We start from the raw sequence: 16,479 nt of genomic DNA, 5'->3' as shown, positions 1-16,479 counted from the left end.
AGGTGCTCTGAGAGCTGGGGAGCCCAGCCTATGGTACGTTAAGGAGGCCAGCGGGTTTGGTTGAAATGTCAGGTGTTATCTCACTGCCAGTGAGGCAGGTCCGTCCGTCCACATCCCACAGCCTCTCCTCGGTTACAAAAATCAAACCATTCTCCCCACGCACACCAAGCACAGCCATCCCCTGGCCCCCTCAGTCCAGCAGCAGAGATCCTACCCTGTGCAGGAAACCCAGCAGCAAACACCCCGGGACTCCACAGTATTGGCCGACCGTTTGCCGCTTCTTTGGGTGCAAAAAGAAGAAAAAAAAAGTTTTAAAAAAACCTTTTTATTCTGGAAGAAATTTAAACATTTGAAAGGAAAGAAACTTCGACCCCGTGGGCCTTCTTGCTTTCGGAAGGATTGAGTGCAACTCCGAGGGGAGACCCCGCACGCCCCCGGCTCAGGGAAAGACACCAGTCCCTACACTTCATACACACATCACGGCCCGTCTCCAGAAGCAAGCAGTGCTCTCTCACCCCCCCCCCGCCCCCTCCACCCCACAGCGAAACGCAGAAACCGCAGCCCAAGGCACGAAAGAGCTGGCAGCAGAAACCCAGGCGCGAGGAGCTGGTACCAGGCGATAACAGGGTAAAAAACCCCAGCGGAGAAATCGGCCTCGGAATTTGAGCCCAGGACGAGCCAGCTTCCCAGAGGCCAGCGGGTGAGGGCACAGAGCGGCTCGGGAATGGCCGGCCGGGGGCTGAAATGCACAAAGAATTCATAGTTCTCACACAGCATGCCCGCCGGGACCCGGAGAGGACGTGGCTACTAGGGCAAGGCAGCCGGGGTGCCCCAGCCGGTTTGGGTCACACAGAGGTCCAGAGGGCAAGGGGAGGGCTCAGCCGCAGCCTAGGGGATTCCAAACTTCGAGGCCCAGTTTGCCCCCCAGAAGGCAGGGGAATGCAGCACATCAAGGGGGGGCACCATGGACCCCCCGCCCCTTCACAGATCCAGGGAGTCCTGGCTGGCGGTGAGTTTAGTACCCGGCAGTGGGGATTTTGGGGAGTGACGCCAATTGGCCCCCAGCAGCTGCTGGAGCTGGGGGTCACAGGAGGGGCAGGTGGGGGTTGGGTGCCACGTCCCGGGGGCTGGCATTGGGCACGGCAGTGCCCGGCTCCCTCCGGCCCCGCAGTCCCACGAAGGCCAGGGTGAGGCGCTTGTGGCTGACGAAGATCTGCCGCCCACAGGCCCGGAAGTAGCTCAGTGGACTCTTGGGGGGCTGCAGGCCAGGGTCGCCCCGCCCCAAGGCCTTGGCCTGGGCCGCGGCGGGCAGGGGCAGGGCGCTCTCGTGGCTGAGCGAGCGCCCGAAGCGCCGGCCCCGGGCTGCCCGTTTGGGGGTGCCGGCTCCGGCGGGCTGGGTGGAGGAGCGCGGGAAGGCCAGGGTCAGTCGCTTCACATGGCGCTTGGGGGCACCGTCGGGGCCGGGAAGACGCTGGGAAAGAGAGCCAGGAGCCGGCCGCTCCCCCTCTGGCTCCGGGCCACCCTCTCCGGCCCCCAGGCAGCCGGGCACAGCACTGCCGGGGGCCAGCGTGACGCACAGCATGGGGGTGCCCAGCGGCTCCGGACCAGGTCGGCTCCCTGGGGTGCCATCCAGCGGCTCCCTCTCACCTCCTCCAGGGCGGGACGGGGAGCTTCCTGACCTGGCTGCTCCTGGGAGGTCGTTGACGCTGCCCTCTGCCCCCGACAGGCCCTCAGGCCAGCTCAGGGACCTGCGCAGGGCCCGCTGCTGTCTGCGGGGGGCCCCAGTGCGGCTTCTGAACCAGGCCTCCAGGTCCAGCTCCGTGGCGCACGGTTTCTTGCTGGCATCTGCGGATCCCGCGCAGGGCCCGGGGTCTCGCTTGCTCTGCCCGGCAGCGGGGCCTTCGACAGCAGGTGTCCCTGGAACGCAGACATGGCCCCGTCACTGCCCCAGCCAACTTGGGGCCCGGCGCCCAGCCGCATCGTGGGGGGCCGCTCGGTGCCTGGCAAAATCAGACGCAGCACTGAGATGCAGCCACCTCGGGGTGCAGCGTGGCAGCTGTTCGTACAGGGTTCCCTCGCTCTGGGGCAGGGCACTGGGATTCTTTGTGCAGGGATCCCTCACCCGGTACTGAGATGCAGCCACCTCTGGGGTGGGGTGGGGTGAGGGGGCTGGTTATACAGAGAGCCCTCACCCAGCGCTGAGATGCAGCTGTCTCTGGGGTGGGGTGGTGGGACCGTTTATACAGGGGCCCCTCACCTAGCACTAAGATGCAGCCACCTCTGGGGTGGGGCACAGCAGCTTATACGCCGACCTCTTTAAGCGGTTGGGATCTTCGACTTGCCGGCTGCGTCGGTATCATGCGAACAGACCCCCAGCGCGCCGAGGCTCTCTGGCCCCGGGAAGGGTGAAGATGAGCCTGTAGATCCAAGCCACTAAACCCCCGCCCGCCCCTGGCACGCCCCGCCCGGCTCTGTTGAAACCAGCCGATTACAACACTTGACAACTGGGCTGGGAAGAAGCTATTTCACCATTGGGCCGAGACGCAGCATGGCTGCTGCGGGGGGGAGGCGGCGTCTGGGGTTATGGGGTTCAACCCACCCGCCCTTCAGCACCGCAGGCTGGGAAGGGGGAGCCAGGTCAATGGCGGAGCAGGCCGGACGGGTGCCAGCCAAGGATGCTGATGGGGGCCCCGCAGGGGAGGTGAACAGGTCGTGCCATGCCCATCTCTGATCCAAACCTCACTCCCTTTATCTGGCCCTGCCCACACCCCTAGAAGATGGGGGCCTTTGCATTATGCCACCCCCAGGGCATAAGCTGTACCATCATCCAGCTCTGTGGGACTGGACAAGGGCAGCGGGACCCAGCTCTGAGGGGCTCGGTGCCCCTCCAGGGCGTCTGCCACCATCCGCTTCATCAGATGCCAGCTGCTGGGCTCGGGGGCCTTGGCGTCCCGCTTGGCGGGGCCCGGGGGAGGCTGCAGAGGGGAGAAAGGGAGAAGGGCTGGGGCTTTGCTACCTGGGACAGGCCCCGGGGCCAGAGCCGCAGCTAGAAAGCACCTGGAGGGGCCAGTGGCCGGGTGCCAGGGGAGGGCTCCGAGGTCCGTCCCCCGGGAGCAAGCAGGCACATGGCACAAGGAGGCCGGCCCCTTTAAACAAGCGCTCGGACATCTGGGTGCTGCCCCACACCCCTTTAAACGGCCCCCCGCCCCCCAAGCTGCCGGAGTTCTTTTCCGCAACCCAAGCTATGGGATTACAAATGAACTTGCAATGAGCTGGCCTAGGTGTGTGGAACTGTTGCCCCCTGCTGGATGGACCCTGCGCTGCAGCGTCACGCATCTTAAGCCCTATACTGCTAACAGGGATTCACCTCTAGGCCAAAGAGGGGGCCCGCATGTCTGGAGTTACTCACCTGCTCCTTCCCGCTGTGGGCGAAGATGCGCAAGGATTTGCGCCCCGCATCCTGCCGCTCGAAGGGAGCTGGGGAGCCACAGGCGGATCGGCCGGAGAGCTTCCTGGATGGGAAGAAGCAGGGCATCGGGACAGCTGCCCAGGATGGGGCGGGCTGGGCACCAAGCGGGCACTAGGGGAGCCCCCAGAGCCAGGCACTGCCAGAGACTTCCACCGGGCTTCAAATGCTGCCCGTTGCACAGAACAGGGATGAGCCGATGCAAAACACACACACACACGGGAGGGGGGTGTCGAGTTGGGAGCTATTACACTGATGGCCAGGGGGCGGTCGGGGGTCAGGCATCGGGCTGGGACCCAGAGGATCGGGCTTCAATTCCTGACTCTGCCACCACCTCCCTGGAGGCACCTTGGGCAAGTCCCAGCATCTCCTGGGCCTCAGTTTCCCCAGCTGTTGTGGGGGTCGGGGTGTCTGCAGTGCCAGGCACAATGAGCAGCCTCAATCTCAGTGGCAGGGGGTCTGCACACACCTGGCCCCACGGAGGCCCCTGATCTCGCTCTGGGGGGTGTCTGCACAGCGCCTAGCTCCCCAGAAGCCCCCCAGCTCAGAAACCAGCATTTCCAGCCATTGCCCCAGCTGTGGGCCAGGAGCAGGCACCCCAGTGCAGTTACCAGTGGGGCAACCCCCCCGCCCCCCACCTTACCTCCGAGGACGCCTCTTGCAGCTGCTCTTCCTTCGGTGCAGGCCGGCGCTGGGGGGCAGAGTCTCCGCAGCAGGGGGCAACTCTGGGGGGCTGTTGGCGAAGACCTCATGGGGGCTGGCTGGAGCTGGTGGGGAGGGGAGGCAGAGGGGTCAACCAAGGAGCAGGGCGGGGGGGTCTGGTATTTTGAGGGGGAGAATAGATGCTTGTCTATTATGTGGGGGAGAGATAGGTGAGAGGGGTATGGTTACAGCGGGGGGAGGGGGCGCACGGGCTGGCAGCCAGGACTCCTGGGTTCTCTCCTGGCACTGGGAGGGGAGTGGGGTCTAGTGGTTAGAGCGGGGGGGCTGGGAGCCAGGACTCCCGGGTTCTATCCCAAGCCCTGCCACAGACTCGTGGCATGGCTTGAGGAGGACACTTCCCCCCCCCCACCCACCCCCTGCACCTCCCTTCCCCCTCTAACATGGGGTTTGAAATCCTACCGGAGTCTGAGCTCTCTGGGGCAGAGACTGTGGCCGTGCAGCGACGGGGGCCCCAATCCTGGCTGGGGCCCCTTGTTAGAGGGCTTATTCTTTCACCCTCCCACTTTCCTGATCCTTCTCGTGTGAACAGAGAGCAACAATAACCCAAGTCCAAAGGTGCAAACAATTCGATGTTTATTGGGGTGAACTGCCAGCAAGCTTAAATCCAAATTCCTTATTTTCGAATTCTAACTTACTTCCTAATTATCTCTACAAAAGTTTTTTTTTCTCCTTCTGCTGATAATTGCCCACCTTAATTGACTAGTCTCGTTAGAGTTGGTTTGGCAACCCCCATAGTTTCATGTTCTCTGTGTGTATCTTCCCACTGTATTTTCCACTGCATGCATCCGATGAAGTGGGCTTTAGCTGACGAAAGCTTATGCTCAGGTAACTTTGTTCGGCTCTAAGCTGCCACAAGGACTCCTCGTTCTTTTAACTTTCTTCCTGGTTGCCCCTAATTTACACAGTAATCATCTCAGCTATACCTTAACCAATCATTTTACTGAAATCCAGCTAACCAGTCCTAACAGTGTAATATAATTCTCGAACCCATTATATCGCACTCCCCTAATTAACGGACACCGAGCAAAATTAATTATGCAGCAGACCGAAACAATTAGAGAACCAGACAGATTGACCATAGAAAAGTGGGGGCCATAAAGGTAAAACACACAGAAGTGAGGGGCAGAGAGTCCCGTGGCACCTGACAGACTAACAGACGTGTTGGAGCATGAGCTTTCGCGGGTGAACACCCACTTCGTCGGATGCATGTCATGAGGGTTTCACACCCACAACCATTGAGAAGGGATTTCTTGCCAGGCCAGATATTATCAAACCAAGTTCTCTTTAACCATCTGAAGATCTGTTTCTTTGTCGGGTGGTGACGGGCGCTATCGGGCTGTTCGGGAGACGGTACTGTCCCAACACCACCTTACTTCCGTGTGACTGGTTTGGGAGGTGAGGACTTCCCGGCTGATGGCTGCCCCGACCGCTTGGCCAAAGGCCTTGGCCGAAGAGCCAGGCCTTGGACTGTCACAGCGAGAGCAGCCCAGACACTGGCAGACTGATTTTGATTCTTTGTTTTAACCCCCTGTAATGAGCAAAGTGATAAAAATACCTAAATTCTCCAAGTCTAGGCTTTACAGACAGGCCTGACTATCTAGACCCTAACACCCTTCACTGCCGTGAGGGCAGAGCACCCCGCGGGCAGTCAGCCCCCCTGGCCGTACCATCATCTGGGGGCTGATCGAAGGGGTCCCCGGCCTCGTCCGTGCACAGATCCAAGCTAGCCAGCCCCACGGCAGGTCTCCTGCAAGGGGCATGCAGGCAGCGTTAGCGGGACCGGAACCGGCTCGCCTGCCCAGAGTTCCCAGCATGCATTGTAGGATGTGCCCGGGAAACTGGGTGCCCTTGAATGCTTGGGTCCTCCCCGCAGTCTGGCATCCCCCTGCTCCACCCACACCATGCTCCCCAGTGCCCGCCCCCTGCTCTGAGCTCCCCGGTGCCCCCCCAGGGGAACGGCACGGAGCTGCCTACCGCTTCTTGGTGCCCAGCTGGGCCTCCTGGGCCAGCTCCTCCAAGGCCTTGCGCTTGGCGCCGAAGGGGAGGGTCCGGGGCACCAGGCTGGAGACATTCGGGGAGTCTAGGGAGAGGAGAGGGGGGGCTGGGGTCCACACGGGCTTGGGGAGGTTTGCCACGGCCTCTCCCCGACCCAGCAGGGTACCCCCCCACAACTCATGCACCCCGTCGCTACATGGAAGAAACCCTGTGGGGGGCTGCAGGGGGCGCTCTCCCCTGGCAGTCAGGGCTGGCTCCATTGCCCCAGGGGGCCGGTGTTGCAGGAGGTGCCATTACTCAGACAAGGTGTGAACGCAGGGTGGCCTTTCGTAGCTACCCCCTCAGGCCCAGGACTGCTCTTCGCTTCCAGTCCTAAACTGCTGCGTGGCTGTGAACCAGCCCCCCATGCCTCACCCCAGAGGTGGCTGCATCTCAGCACCGGGCGAGGGGTCCCTGTACGAAGCGCCCCCGTGCCCCACCCCAGAGGTGGCTGCATCTCCATGCTGGGCAAGGGATCCCTGTATAAACAGCCCCACGCCCCACCCCAGAGTTGGCCTCATCCCAGTGCCAGGCAAAGGGTCTCTACGCATGCCTCGTAAAGCACTTTAGGATGCCCAGAGCCCTCTCCACAACTGCTCAAATGAGGATCTGGGGACACCCGATATGGGGGGGGGAGGAGCTGGGGGTCACTGAAACACAGGGACTGAGAGTGGCCTTGTACTTGTCCTAGCCCCACAGTACCCAGCTGCCCCCCCTTGAGCCAGCCCCCATCCCCATGCCCCCACCCAGCAGCCCTGCACTCACCCACTCTTGGCTCCTGGGCCAGAGGCCCCCCGGCACCACGCCCCACTCGGAGTTTGGTCAGGGCCCCGTTCACAATCTCTGCAAGACAGGAAACTGGGCGGATACAACCCCACAGCGCCCGCCACCCAGCACATCCCTGCCCCCTGGGGCCGGCACCCCCCCTCCTAGGATAGGGGCAGACACACCCCGTCTTGGAAGGTTGAACACCCCTTGGGGGGGGCCCCACACTGGCAGGGTAAGGGGCTTGTCTGTGAGTAGAGTGTCAGGACTCCTGGGTTCTCTTCCCGGCCCTGGCAGGGGAGTGGGGACTAGTGGTCAGAACAGGGGGCTGGGAGCCAGAACTCCTGGGTTCTCTGCCTGTGCCTGGCAGCGAGCTGGAACCCAGACCCTCACCACCAACGCTCCTCCGGCGAAGCCTCTGGTGCCGCTCTGCCAGCCCATCTCTGGCATCCCTGGGCCCCGCCTGGCTCTGGCGGCCACTGTCCAGCTCAGGGGCAGGAGCTGGGAATTTGTCCAGGAGGAACTGGGGGACTCTGCCTAGAGGGGAGACATGGGGGGAGGGGTTTAGAGCCAAGACACCCCGGGACTAAGAATCTCCTTCCTGTCACCCCAGAGCCACCTGCTTGCAGCCTCCGGACACCCCCATCCGTCTGGTGCCTCTTTGCTGCTACCCAGCCCCTAAAGCTGGGCGGAGGTGGGGGGGGGGGGGAAGCCAGCATAGCATGGGGGCAGAGCCCACTGCAACTGCAGCCATGCACTGGAGGGCTGGGGGGAGGGGCAGACCAGCCCACTGCACATGGGGCATTCAGCAGAGCTGGGGATTATGGGATAGGACACAGCCAGGAGGCCCTGACCCCATGTCCAGGGCTGCTGTCTCCTGCCCCCTCCGGACACCCCCTGCACTGACATTGGGACCTGTCCCGGAGCGGTATCCTGCCACCAGTCAGCAGCCCCCGTGCCCCGCTCCAGAGGTGGCTGCATCCCAGCGCCGGGCGAGGAGTCCCTGTGTAAACATCCACGCGCCCCACCCAAGAGGTGGCTGCATTGACCCCTGTGTAAACCGCTTGCAACATACTTCTGGATGCAAAGCCCTAGAAAAATGTCAGCAGGGATTCAAACTATTTCACAGCCCCCCAAAGGCTCTGGGGGGAATCCCCATTAGCAGTACAGGGCATAGGACACAGACTTGCTGTCTGTCTCACTCTCGGAAGGGTCGGCCATGCACAGTCCCGGTCCCCCCCGGGCAGGGGCCCTGCTCACCGATGTGGGGCGCGTGGCTGATCAGGGCCTGCACGGCACCCGCCTGGAGTGGTAGCCGACGCTCGGCACCCGGCGCATCGCTCAGCACGCAGCTGGGGAAGAGGTTGGGGGCAAAGATCACGGCCAGGTTGGCCTCGTCCATCTTGTTCTCCTGGCACCTGCGGGCGGGATGGTGGGGTAGGGGAGCTGAGCCGGACACCAGGAGGCGGGCCCAGGCTGCTGGGGGTTCAAACCCAGCCGGGTCCCCAGTTCCTCCAGTCCCAGCCCCATCTGAATATCACTGCACAGCCCGACAGGGATAGCAGTCTCTGGAGAGGCCCAGGGCTGGGAGTGAGGGGCACCGGCAGAGCTGGGGAGGGGGAGCCCAGGGCCGGGATTGCAGGGGCTGCGGGTCGGGAGCGAGGGGCACCGGCAGAGCTGGGGAGGGGGAGCCCAGGGCCAGGGTAGCGGGGGCTGCGGGTCGGGAGCGAGGGGCACCGGCGGAGCTGGGGAGGGGGAGCCCAGGGCCGGGATTGCAGGGGCTGCGGGTCGGGAGTGAGGGGCACCGGCGCACACCCACCTGGCTGCCACGTCCTGCAGGAAGGTGCAGAAGTAGCGGAGGGCGCGGGCGCTGTGGCGGGGCAGCAGGCAGCTGAGCAGCAGGGTGAGGGGGCCCCGCTCGCCCTCGGCTGGGTGCTGCTGGGCGCGGCACAAGGGCTCCTGCAGCTCGGCCGGGATGAGGGGCTCGGGCAGGTGCCGCAGGAATTGCTTGAGCAGCGCGGCCAGGTCGCAGGGGGCGGCCGCGTCCAGGCAGCTCTCCCCGGCCTCCAGCTGGGCCTGGAACGACAGGGCCCCGAGGAGCATGGGGCGGGAAGCAGATCCGCCACCGACGCCTCAGGGGAGTCACGCCTCAGTTTCCCCAAGCTGTGCCTCAGTTTCCCCAAGCTGGGTGAACGCCACCCACCCAGCCGGCGTCGTTCCAGGGCTAACCGGTGCAAGGCTCTGAACAAGGATCCTGCCACCCTGCTCAGAGGCAGAGCCCGGACCCGCCCAGCCTGCTCCCCCAGCTGGCTGTCACCCCTCCTCGCTGAGCAGCCCACAGGGAGCCCATGGATCAGCCAGCCAGGCCTCACTGGGCATGGACCAAATCCCTCTGCCTGACCCCTCCAGCCCTGGAGCATGAGGGTGGATTCCCCTTCGGCTCTCTCCTGCCTGCCCCCTGGGGGGATGGAGGCCAGGGGAGGGGCTGAGCAAAGACCCCAGGCTCCCACCAGGCTGCAGGAGGGGGATAGGCTTGGAGCAGGGGTGTTACCCAAGACTCCAGCCTGGGTCTGTGGCAACATCCCTTGGATTTCATAAGCCTGCAGCAGCAGGAAGCCCAGAGCACAGGGACGCTGCTGGCCCCCAGCCCCAAATAGAGTCCGCCAACCCCCAATGTACAGCCACATCCCCACTCCCCACCGTACAGACCCCACCCTGCAGAGAGCAGATGCTGGGAGTGAAGAGCGCTTTGGAAGTGAAATTGAAGAAGGGAGGGGCCAACTTGAGGTTGTGGGGAGCCAGGACTCCTGGGTTCTATCCCCAGCTCTGGGAGGGGAGTGGGGCCTAGTGGTTAGAGCAGGGCGCATGTCTGTATGGGGGAGACGACACACGAGGGGGGGGAGACGTAATCCCATCCACTGCAAGTTCAAGGTTTTTTGAAAGCACATCCTCGTGCGTCTGGCCCAGACCGAGCTGAACAGCCCACTGCTGCTGCTGGCCGAGAGCCTCTCCTCGCGCTCCAGGAGTGAAGGTTTCATGGGGAGGGCTCCCCTCCCCCCCATCCCCCCCCAGGCACCGGATCTCACCCTGCCTGGTGCTCAATCACTAACCACCATCAGCCACGTGCCGGGGCCTTATTGCTGGCTGAGATGTACGTGCAGAGCAGCCTGCGACAGGGCGGGTGAGGAGGTTCGTTATCACGAATGGGGCGGGGGGGGGGGGGCGGCTGCCCCCACAGCACCAAGGTCCTGATCCCGAGCCGGGGAGGGGGTCACGTACCTTCAAGGCCTTGATGCGGGTCATGGAGCCGGATTTCCGGAACAGCCCCTCTGTGTGCAGATGCGGGCGCAGGGCCTCACAGATCTGCACCAGGAACCTGGGGGCAGACACGGGGGACGCTACGGAGGCAGCAATAAGACCCTGCGGGCTGGGGGGGGGGGTGGTTCTCAGTCCGCATCAGCCCCTCCCCCCTTAACCCTTTGGGGGTCTTGTGGCCGAACCTCTCCTAGACAGCGTCCCACACCACGTCGGCTTGAGCGTGCAGAGAGCCCGAGACAATTGCCCTGGGGGCAGTTCCCCCCACCCCATTTACCCCTCTCTGAAACCCACTGCTCCAGGGGGGCTCTCTACCGACACCCCCCCAGCAGGGGCTGGACCCCACCAGAGCTCTGCTCCTGGGAGCGGTGTCACCCCTTCACGAGACGGGGGTGGTCTGAGAAGAAGCCCCCCACCCCGCAACCAACCCACACCCTGGGTAGCTGTCCCCTGATGCCTCAAATGAGGTGGGGGCAGGGCTACCAAAGACAGGGGTGGGGCCACTGAGTCCCTGCAAGACCCTGAGCTGGGCCGGGGGGGCTCTGTTCTCTCTCTCCTCCCACCCCCACCCCATTCCCTCCAGCCCAGCCATGAAGTTACTGGAGTCACGTTTCCTAAGATCCGTATCCAACACCGGTCCCGGCTGGTGGCAAGCTCTCCTTTCGTGCCCTCCCGCCCCCCCCCACTCACCGCGGTACTCCCGCCACGTTCTCCGAGAGGGGCAGCGCGTGCAGCGGGGTCCCGAACGGGCCGGCGGGCGACGCCAGGGGAGGTTTCTCCTGGCACTGAGAGAGGAGAGAGAGAGAAGAGACAGGACTTGCCACTGGCCCGCTGCTCTGAGCTGTCCAGCTTGGGGCCTCCACCCGGTGCCTATCACCACGGCCTCTGGGCATCAGACTGGAGGGCAGAGGATGGGGTCTGCGCCCAGCGTGGGAGAGCTGTGGCCAAGAGCAGGCGGCCTCCCTGCCAGCTGACCCATTGCCCCCTGTCCTAAAGAAAACTCCCCCCAAGCTGTGGGCAGTAGAGGGCGTATGAGACACAGAGGAGCAGGTCTGACTGGAGTCAGCAGCAGGCAGCTCGGTTCATCCCAACACCCCGCAGCGAAACCTCACACAGGGCTGAAGATAAAAGGGGGTCCCCTCGCTCCTGGTCCCCCCGCCAATATCTGCCCTCTCCGGGGAAAGCCAGTGCAGCCCCCAGGGCAGAGCTCTCAAAGGCCTCTCCCCCGGGGGGTGGGGGCGCTATCGAGGCAGGAGATCTATGCCTGTGGGCCTAGGCAGTGGGGCAGGGCTTACAGGGGGGAGAAATAGGGTCACCGGAGCTGCTGCTTTGAAGCGCAAAGGAGCACATCCTGTTTCGTGCACTCGGCACCCACAACAAGGGAACCGCTGGCAGCGTGACCCGGTTACGGGGCCGGGGGGGAGACTCCCAGGATGCCCCAAGGCAGAACCGGTCTGGTTCAGGGGGATGGGGGACGCTACGGCAGCTTGGCAAAGAGCTTCGCAAAAGGGGGGGGCCCCCATTTCCGTGGCAGGTGGGGAAACCGAGGCAGAGGGGGCACCCCTTTTGCCCAAGCAGAGCTGGGAATGGAACCCAGGAGATCTGGCTCCCCCTCCCCTCTGGTTCCAACCACTAGGCCCAACTCCCTCTTCCCAGGCTGGGAGGGGAAACCAGGAGTCCCAACAGTCAGATCATAAACACTCCTCCTCCCCCCCCCCCCCGGTTAATTAACCTGCAGTCTCCAGCTCCCACAGAGGCACTGCAGGGCCAGCTGTGCCATGCTCCCATCGACGACGGGCTGCACCCCAGACGCAGCTGCCTGGAGGCCTGTTGGGGCCCACTCCTCCCCCACTTACGGGCGAGTTGCTCAGAGTGGGTTTCCAGTGCTTGAGCCTCATGCCGGCGGTCCGCAGGTGGCGGAGAACAGCCTCCGCCAGCTCCTTTCTCTCCGGGCTGGGCATGGCTCCGGGCTCCCGGCCAAGGCCGTCACATCACGCGGCCCCAGCTGCCCCCAGCACGGGCCCAAGGGATGCGGTGCAACTGGGCAAGGAGGAGAGGGAACCACTTAGCCTGGGGGTGGCTGGCTCTGTCCCAGCACCCAATGCAGCCCCCCTGTTTCATTATTAAATGGGGACACACCCCCCCCTTGAGTTCAGCCAGCTACAGCTTTGCAAGATGCCACAATCCCCTTGACTCTGCCCCTCGATCTCAGCCTGTCCCCACCCCGCATCCTGGCCATTCGTCTCCTCCAAGACCCCTCCAGTCTTGGGTGCCCCCAATCCTATCCTGTCAACCCCCTCTAACCTTTCATCCCCCCCCCTTCCCAAAGAAGCCAGGAAAACCCCTGCTAGGCCCAGCTGGGCCCCCCACCTGCAGCCCATAGGGAACCCACTGAAGAGAGGAAAGGAGCTACCCTTTGACCTATTTATAAATTCCCCTGTTGGGGGGGGTGCGGGATGATGTTTGTTAGCCCCACCTTTCCCAGGCACTGGCTGATGTGCTAACGAGTCAATTTGTCTGTGGACCTTTCCCCTTTTGAATGTGCAGCAGCCCCCCCAAATATTCTCCCCACCTCCCCAGAGACAGATCAATCCCCCAGCAGCCTGCAATTAACCCTTTCGAGGTGCTTCAGTCCTTAAAGCTGAATCCAGGGTGGGTCCGAATCTAGACAAGTCACAGTCCTGCTATGGAACAACCTACCCCACCCCCCTCACGTCAGGGCTAATTAAGAGCAGAGGATTGGAATTAACCAATTACCGGCCCCAGCTCTGAGGGTCTCTGTAGGAAACAGACTCCAAGGCCCCTGTTTGTATTGTCCCATCTCGGGGGGGGTTTCCAAGCCACAATCTGCACCCCCTTCCCCTCCAGCTGTCCAACGATGGTACTGGTAATTGGGGGGGTGGATTGGGTACATCCCCCGAACTGGGGTTAAATTGCTGTGGGATTCAGGGGTGCCCGCTCCAGCCCCGACTGGCCCCTTCTCCGCCGTGTCTGTGGCTGGAGCCTGGGCGCAGTCTCACAGGGATTTGGCACCGGCGTAGCTGTGAGGATCTGGGCCATGCTAGCGGCTGGGGTGGGGGCTTTTGGCTCCCCGGGGAAGGCACCCAGGGGGCGTGTGGCTTTTTCTCAGCCAGAGCTGCTCGGTTTGGGGTTTGGGGCGTGGCGGTCTCTCTCCTGCCTTGGGACAGATGCGTTAGAAGTGCTTGGGAGCCACATCCCTGGTTCGCTGGGGATTGTAGCGGCCAAAGGGCCAGGCGGGGACAAACCAGACCCGAGTGTTGCTCCCAAAGCCTGAGTCAGCCCCCACCAGTTTACAATCCTGGGATTTGTTTTAAAGCAATACAATCGGGGGCCTTTCTATCAGCCTTCTGAGTCCTGGGGGAGGGGGGCTCGTGTTTTCAAACGACCCTTTGCCACTAGGAGGTTCAGAAAATACTTCCTGGACAGCCAGCTGAGATCCCCTCATCACAGGAGTCCGGGAGCTGGGGCTTTAGGAAAAGCCCCAGATCTCACAAGAGCTGCCAACGCTGCGGTTAGATCCTAAGGTAGCGAGGCACCTAACTCCCATAGGCACCTCAATATCTTCAAGGGTCTGGGCTTAGCCCGGTGGGGCAGGAGCTGGCCTGGCCTGGCCACCTATATGAATGTGGCTAGTGGGCGTTGACCTTCCACTGCTGGACTGACGAGCCTGTTATTAAATAATTGCTCCCCAAGCAGCTACTTACCGACAGTGCCCAAGCCACTCCGAGCCTCCCTTTGCTAAGCTCAATAGCCCGAGCCAAGTGAGTCTATCAGCGTGCGGCAGGTTTTCTAACCCTTTGATCATTCTTGGGGCTCTTCTCTGACCCCTCTCCCATCGATCCACCTCCTTCCTGACTGGTGGGCACCCGAAATGGGCACAGGGTCCCAGCCGCGGTCGCGCCAGGGCCAGACACAGAGGGGAAATACCCTCTTTGCTCCGACGGGAGATTCCCCTGTTTATGCAGCTCGGGATGGGGTTCGTGCTTTTGGCTGCAGCCTTGCACCAGGAGCTGATTCTCCACCAGGGTCCCTGAAGGAAAACTACACCAGAAACCCTCTGCCTGTCTGTGACCCTCGGATCGATCTATCTATCCCTCCATCCCTCCATCCATCCAGCCCCATACACCCGAGCTATCTATCTATCCCCAGACAACCCCTCTATCTATCTATCTATCTATTGATCCATCGCTCTCAGACACCCCCTAGCGCAGGGCCTAAGGTTCCAGCACCATTCCCTGGCCCTTGTGCCCTAGGGGAACGGTCGCTCTCGCTCACCATGGCATTTTTATATACTCTTCCTTCCTTCCTTCCTTCCTCCCTTCCTTCCTCCCTCCCTCAGCTGAAGAAAAGGCCCGTTTTTTTCACTTCTGCAGATGCAGCACCCGAGGTCCCGCAAGCCGGGCTGGCTCTCACCCGGGCCCAGACGGGAGTCCTCCAAGGACAGGGAATAGGGTGGGGGTTCAGTAGGGGGTCCGTGCTGACCCCCAAACCCCATGACAATGCTGTGCTGCAGGGAGTTGGGTGAGGGGGGTCGGCAGGAGCTGCTCTTCAACTCTCAATCAGATCTGGGGCGGGGGGGGGGGGTTCATCGTCTCCTCTAAGCTGTTGTGCACTGTTAAACTGCCATGATGCCTCACCCCAGAGGCAGCTGCATCTTACCGCTGGATGAGGGATCCCTGTATAAACAGCTGCCTGCCCCACTCCCGAGATGGCTGCACTTCTGTCCTGGGTGAGGGATCTCTGAATAAACAGCTCCCTCCCCAAGGCCCAGAAGTGGCTGCATTTGAGTGATATTTATGAATAGTTTATAATGAGCTTTTGGCTCCTTTATGATGAAAGACACTAGCTGATCATCTTCCCAATCATTATTATTATTATCTTATTAGACCCGAAGTGCTAAAGTAAAATAAGCTTTTCCTAGGCTCAGCCCCAGTTAGACTTAGCTGACAATGACTGGTTTTAGATCAGTGCGTCAGTGGTACTGAAATATGTTAAACCATATGTTTAAACATAAACAATATGTTACTGATAAACCAACGGCCGTGGACACCAGTTTGGAAAAGTTTACTGAAGCCACTAGCCTGCTAAAAACTACCGGGAATTGTCAGTGACTCCTGGAGAACACAGACTCCTGGGTTCTGTTCCCAGCTCTCAGAAGGGAGGGAGGTCTAGTGGTTGGAGCAGGTGACCGGGAGTCAGGACTCCTGGGTTCTGTTCCCAGCTCTCAGAAGGGAGGGAGGTCTAGTGGTTGGAGCAGGTGACCGGGAGTCAGGACTCCTGGGTTCTGTTCCCAGCTCTCAGAAGGGAGGGAGGTCTAGTGGTTGGAGCAGGTGGCCGGGAGTCAGGACTCCTGGGTTCTGTTCCCAGCTCTCAGAAGGGAGGGAGGTCTAGTGGTTGGAGCAGGTGACCGGGAGTCAGGACTCCTGGGTTCTGTTCCCAGCTCTCAGAAGGGAGGGAGGTCTAGTGGTTGGAGCAGGTGACCGGGAGTCAGGACTCCTGGGTTCTGTTCCCAGCTCTCAGAAGGGAGGGAGGTCTAGTGGTTGGAGCAGGTGACCGGGAGTCAGGACTCCTGGGTTCTGTTCCCAGCTCTCAGAAGGGAGGGAGGTCTAGTGGTTGGAGCAGGTGACCGGGAGTCAGGACTCCTGGGTTCTGTTCCCAGCTCTCAGAGGGGAGGGAGGTCTAGTGGTTGGAGCAGGTGACCCAGAGTCAGGACTCCTGGGTCCTGTTCCCAGCTTGGGGAGGGGAGTGGGATCTAGTGGTTAGAGGCGGTGACTGTGAGTCAGGGGTCCTGGGTTCTCTCCCCAGCTCTGGGAGGGGAGGGGAGTGGGGTCTAGTGGTTAGAGGAGGTGAGTGTGAGTCAGGGCTTCTGGGTTCTCTTCCTGGATTTGGAAGTGGAGCATGATTGGGTGGTTAAAGGGGGAAAGAGAGGCAGGACTCCTGGGTTCTTTCCCCTGTTGCGGACACACACAAATTGGCTCTCTGTCTCTCACACACACAGCCCACTGTCCTGACATCACACATATAAGCCAGTTCCTTTTTTATCACCCATCAGCACAAACGTTACCAGTTCCTTTTGACTCAGCTTGGCCGCAGATTCAGGTCCCGCCCCGGAGCCCACAGCCGAGAGCTTGTTCATGAGTTTTCTTTTCTTTCTC

At 61.9% G+C, this 16,479-nt stretch overlaps 1 protein-coding gene across 2 annotated transcripts; it reads right to left on the bottom strand.

Moving 5' to 3' along the window:
* Positions 1-309: 309 nt before the first annotated feature.
* LOC125628478 (uncharacterized) lies at positions 310-16,479 on the bottom strand. 2 transcript variants are annotated; one of them, XM_075122461.1, is made up of 14 exons: positions 16,389-16,479; positions 12,160-12,343; positions 10,994-11,088; positions 10,268-10,364; positions 8,808-9,064; positions 8,249-8,406; positions 7,382-7,525; positions 6,989-7,066; positions 6,164-6,269; positions 5,857-5,936; positions 4,110-4,233; positions 3,410-3,512; positions 2,822-2,975; positions 310-1,917 (listed from the first exon to the last, which is right to left on the bottom strand). In XM_075122461.1, the coding sequence occupies exons 2-14, from the start codon at positions 12,262-12,264 to the stop codon at positions 1,085-1,087; spliced, it is 2,334 nt and encodes a 777-aa protein (XP_074978562.1). In that variant the 5' UTR covers positions 12,265-12,343; positions 16,389-16,479; the 3' UTR covers positions 310-1,084. The 2 variants fall into 2 exon arrangements, with proteins under 2 accessions (XP_074978562.1, XP_074978561.1); XM_075122460.1 differs by lacking the exons at positions 12,160-12,343; positions 16,389-16,479 and having other exon boundaries at positions 10,994-11,552.

This window comes from Caretta caretta, chromosome 23 (assembly GCF_965140235.1).
Source record: "Caretta caretta isolate rCarCar2 chromosome 23, rCarCar1.hap1, whole genome shotgun sequence".
Classification (NCBI taxonomy): domain Eukaryota; kingdom Metazoa; phylum Chordata; order Testudines; family Cheloniidae; genus Caretta; species Caretta caretta.
The sequence above is the reverse complement of the archived record's forward strand: the minus strand, read 5'-3'. Positions and strand labels throughout refer to the sequence as shown.

Excerpts from the sequence above, each read along its gene's own strand:
- LOC125628478 (XM_075122460.1), bottom strand. The coding sequence starts at position 11,196 with ATGCCCAGAGGCCGTGGTGATAGGCACCGGGTGGAGGCCCCAAGCTGG. Across the intron at positions 6,270-6,988 it reads GGCCCAGGAGCCAAGAGTGG|ACTCCCCGAATGTCTCCAGC; the intron begins GTGAGTGCAGGG and ends TCCTCTCCCTAG. Across the intron at positions 3,513-4,109 it reads TGCAAGAGGCGTCCTCGGAG|GAAGCTCTCCGGCCGATCCG; the intron begins GTAAGGTGGGGG and ends CTTCCCATCCAG.